This window comes from Gavialis gangeticus, unplaced genomic scaffold, assembly GCF_001723915.1.
Source record: "Gavialis gangeticus isolate Ggan-Ray unplaced genomic scaffold, GavGan_comp1, whole genome shotgun sequence".
NCBI classification, from domain to species: Eukaryota; Metazoa; Chordata; order Crocodylia; family Gavialidae; genus Gavialis; species Gavialis gangeticus.
In genome coordinates, this window is record NW_017728998.1 from 19,977,277 (window position 1) to 19,981,800 (window position 4,524).

Sequence of the window (4,524 nt, forward strand, 5' to 3'; positions counted from 1 at the left end):
CCCCTGCAGAAACTGCCCCCCGACCCCCACCCCCAGCTCCCTGCCCTCCTTCCCACAAAAAGATACTCTATACATACTATCCTTCTGCTACCACCCCTGCCACCATCCTAAGGAGACGATGAGAGGACAGACATATGACAGATGGAAGTTACCTTGCCTAATGCAGTAGTGGAATGCACTTACTTGAAGGCATTTACAATGATAGGCAATATATAAGAACCTAGGTAGAATAAAATATAATAGAAGTATAAAACTAATTTTAAAAAATTGCCATAAGCACCTAGTCTTTGTAAATCCCCAGGGGGAAGAAAAACCTCAATAGATATCTTGACCATGTTCAAACCTAAACAGAAATTATCTGCAGTCAGCCAAACACAAAGGATCCAGGTGTTACAAGAACTTTCTAAAATCTGAGAGATTTGAAATAAAATAGTGCATTGTTTTTAATATCTGTGCACTTTTTGTTTGTTGGTTGCTAATTGATTGCCTCCCACACCATTACCTGTGTGCAAGGCAAAGTGACTGACTTTTGGTCTGTGACTGCCATTAACTTGCATGATGTGGCTACGTATCTGTCATGCTGTTACAGTTTGCACTCTTACCAGGCAGAGGAAAGGTGCTAAATTAGTATTGTGCATACAGTCTCCTTTGAGATAAATTACACCACTTTTGTAGATTGCTTGATGTTGAGTGGTCGGAAAAATACGTTACATTATGTTCTTATCTGAATCTATTTCCATGATAATGTGGAGCAGGGTGGCTATACCATCAAACTGGTTCACATTTCTTATTAGGCATTGCATGATTATTCTCTTTGGAATTTGTAAATGTTGTGTTGCATACAAAATTATCTTTTGTTTATGCTTTTGTTATAGAGATGATGATGACATCAATGATGTTGCCTCTATGGCTGGAGTCAACCTAAATGAAGAAAATGCCCGAATCATGGCAACCAATTCTGACTTGGTTGGAACACAGTTACAGTCTTGTAAAGATGAGCCCTTTCTTGCAGCTATCCCTTTACATAAGCGCATACTAGAAATGGGTGAGAAGTACATCATTTGTTTTTCATAGCAGTTCCTTTAGATCTGTTCATTTCAAGTTTTAAGTCTTGGTTCAGGCACAGTGTGCTGTAGCTTTCTGGACTGGTGTAATTAAGCTACTGTAAGTATTTCTTTTATGCAAGTAGTTTCATAATATCTTGTTTCAAATTGCAACAGAACAATTCTTACATTTAATACTTTGTTTCTCTTTTGCCTTCCATCCAAGGATCTCAGTGTCATGTGAACATTAATTAATTTTCCCAATGCCCCTTTCAGGTAGGGTATTATTCACATTTTACACATCAAGAAGCTAAGACACAGAGGTAAAGTAACTTTCAGGTCCAAGAGCATTTCTTTGAGTGAGTATAGTCCAGAACTCTTGCATTTTTCCTCTAGTGGCTGAGCAAAGGACTGAGATTGTCTGCCCAGATGTTTTCTTTAAAAAAATATAGATACACGTACCTATTTTTAATTTCTACAATGCCTTAAATTCCATGGAATTTATACCACAGTGGAGATAAAATTATTTATGCTACCAGTTGAAAAACAAATGCTATGAATTCATTCTTCAATTTAAAAAAAGTTAAAATTAGTAACACTGTAAAAGAATAAATAGAAAGGAAGTTTATTATACTGTACTCAGTATTTTTTCCTATTACTGTAACTGGGTGAGCTTGTAATGTTCACATAGGCCAGATCCTGTGATACCTATTAGGTTTTATGCAATCCTCTTCTACTTTTGCTATAATTCTTGAAAAACTGTTAATGCTCAATGTTTGTAATATTCTCTCATCTTAACCTTGAGACTGAAAGGATGGACAGGTGTTTATTTCCAACACACCTGGAATGATTGGAAGTCAGTTCTTTCCCTGTCTTCCTTTGAGAGGAGACCAGTTGCAGGAGACCAGCTCCCAGCGCTGTGCCCAGCTCCAGGGCAACCCTAAACTGTGCATGGGGCAAGAAGCAGAGGCCTTGGCAGCTAGAAATGTTCTGGAGCTGTAAGAGAGGTTTAGTTGTGGGAGAATGCCTCCAGTCAGTTGGTTGGCAGGACAGGACATTCCTCCATATTTCGACCCAAGGAGCTGGGTCGGTTCAGTGGCAGCAGGGTTGCCATAGAGCTCCCTGATCATCTTACCCTGGGTGGACTAATAGGGAGCAATGCTCTACCTCCCTCCCTTTTGGACGGTGGAAAAGTGGACTGTGGGATACTGGGGGTATCTCACTACAGGTATTCAGACTGGTGTGGGAAAAGAGTTCTTCCTTGCTGGAAGTGCTCTCAGTTTTGGTTTTTTTTGTGGAAGATCCAGTTCTCTCTTGCAGAAAAACCTCTTGAACTCTTTTTGTGCTGGGAGAAAAGCTTTTCTCCTGGCATAAATGTAATATGTATCCATAGCCTGAACAACAAAAAGTGGTAAAGGCTTGCCCACCTTTCACATTAATGTTTTTTTTTCAGGGAGAAGAGCAAGGTAGAATAGGATCCACCTAAATGCCCAATAAATGGAATAGGATCTCACTCATAGTATCTAAGAATGTCAGGAAAACTATGTTATTGTCCTTTAGTATTTGTAGAGGGACAAAATTCTCTTAAAAGCTGAAGTTCCATTTTCAAAACATGTTTGGCATTTATGAGCCTTAATCTTATTGTTTTGAATTTTTACAGGTTTTTAAGGATTCAGTCACCTGACTGTCTTAAAAAATTTGGGTCTTAGTCTTGCTAAAAATCAATTGGTTTTAGGGTTTGAAGTCGCACAGGTGCTTTTGAAAATGTAACCCTTGGTTTCATTCTCAGTAAATTCAAACTTTTTTACATAACCCCCTTAAGTCTTTATAGCATTGCAACCTATTTATATGTATGGTGAGCAGTCTTCTTATAGAGTTAGAGTTATAGTGGGAAACATAAATGCTGTGTAAATCCATAGTTATCTGATTGCAGTGTCATGATGATAATGCAATGGGAAAATATTAACACATATTCTCTGAATCTGGTGTTACCAACTTTCAGTACAAGTGTTTTGAAACAGTATCAATAGGAGTGCTATCCTGGTGTGTTACACAAAAATACCAAAAAAAAAAAAAAAGGAAATGAGAAGGTGCCATGTGTAAGCCTTAGCTATTTTTTCCTTGCATAACAGTTACTGTATGACACGTATGTGTAATTAAAAGTGTAGGACTTACAAGAATCTGTACATGCTTTGGGAACCATACACTGGTATTCATCTTGGCCTTTTGGGGTTTGCATCTTTGAGGAACAAATCACTATGGCTAGTTTGAAGCTTTACTGGCTTTTTGGAAAAGTTTTGTTTTCAGTGATAACTTCTAAGAACAGCTGCATGGATTTACATTTCACAAAGCAATGTATCCAAGTAACAGCCACTTCACGTGAGCTCCTGCAGCCACTTACAGAGTTTTATTTTGGCTTTATAGATAGACTTCTATATTTTTGAAACTGGTTGTGGGATTCACTTGTGGCTACTATGTAGGATTTACAGCTTTTAAGGAGAGAATTTCTGCAGCTGAGTTTGAAGCTTTTAGAAACTTTGTTTCCATTGTGTGTGGCCAGATTTTGTTGATCACACAGGAATGTATAAAATTAGTTTGTGCTACTGAGCACCTAAAATAATGACACTGAGTATTACAGAATTCAGTTTTACCATGTGTTGCTATGGCTAGGCACTTCAGGATGCAGACAAGGAGCCTATGACATTCTTAAGCACATTAGGAAAGGAGAGTCTCTGTTACACCCCTGTTATTCTACGTTTTTTGTTATGCCTGCTGATGAACAAGGTGAAATACATTGGATATAAGAGAAAGCAGTGTGTCTGAAAGATTTGCCATTGTAACTTATTTTCTGTCTTTGAACCCAGTCATATTTAGTAGTCAGCTAAGTTTTAAGGCACCTTTGTAATGTTTTAGTAAAAGAAAGGCTTGACGTATATACAGTATTAGGAAACTGTTATTCACTCTTTTCTCAGAAGCTGGTTCTTTCAAGTTTTCTGTAATATTAATCTCCTCTCCCTTTTCTGAGCAAGAGTTCTGTAGAGAAACTCAGTAGTTTTCCCCAAAGGCTGTTTCAGAGATTGTGCTTCCATTCACCAGAGTCAGAATATAAACTGCTAAAGTGAGAGCAGATGCTATTTAGTCTCTGGCAGTGACCAGCAGCCAAATGCCTCAAAGTTATAGAAAAGAGATTTCTTCTTAAAATATTGTACATTCTAATCTCTACAGTAAGTTGGCAGCATTATAGTTTGAAGTTTATTTTAAATATAAATAAATATTATTTTATTTTCCTTCTAGATGTAATGAGTGAAAGGTACATTAATGGAAAGACACTAGTCGACTTCCCACATGCCTTCCATCTCCAATTTCATGTCTTGTCATCTTTGGCTAGTAATTACTGCCCTTTATTCATGAAGGAAGACAAGGATTTTGGTTGTTTCCAACTGCCTTGATTCAAAGTCAAGAATGAATGTTTTTGCACGAG

The 4,524-nt window shown here is 37.7% G+C and overlaps 1 protein-coding gene across 1 annotated transcript in view; it reads left to right on the forward strand.

Moving 5' to 3' along the window:
• LOC109289519 (transcription initiation factor TFIID subunit 4-like) overlaps positions 1–4,524 on the forward strand; it is a 315,986-nt gene that overhangs the window by 88,842 nt on the left and 222,620 nt on the right. Inside the window, exon 10 of the mRNA XM_019505573.1 lies at positions 876–1,045. Within this exon, the coding sequence (XP_019361118.1) occupies positions 876–1,045 (170 nt within the window). The remainder of the gene's footprint in view (positions 1–875; positions 1,046–4,524) is intronic.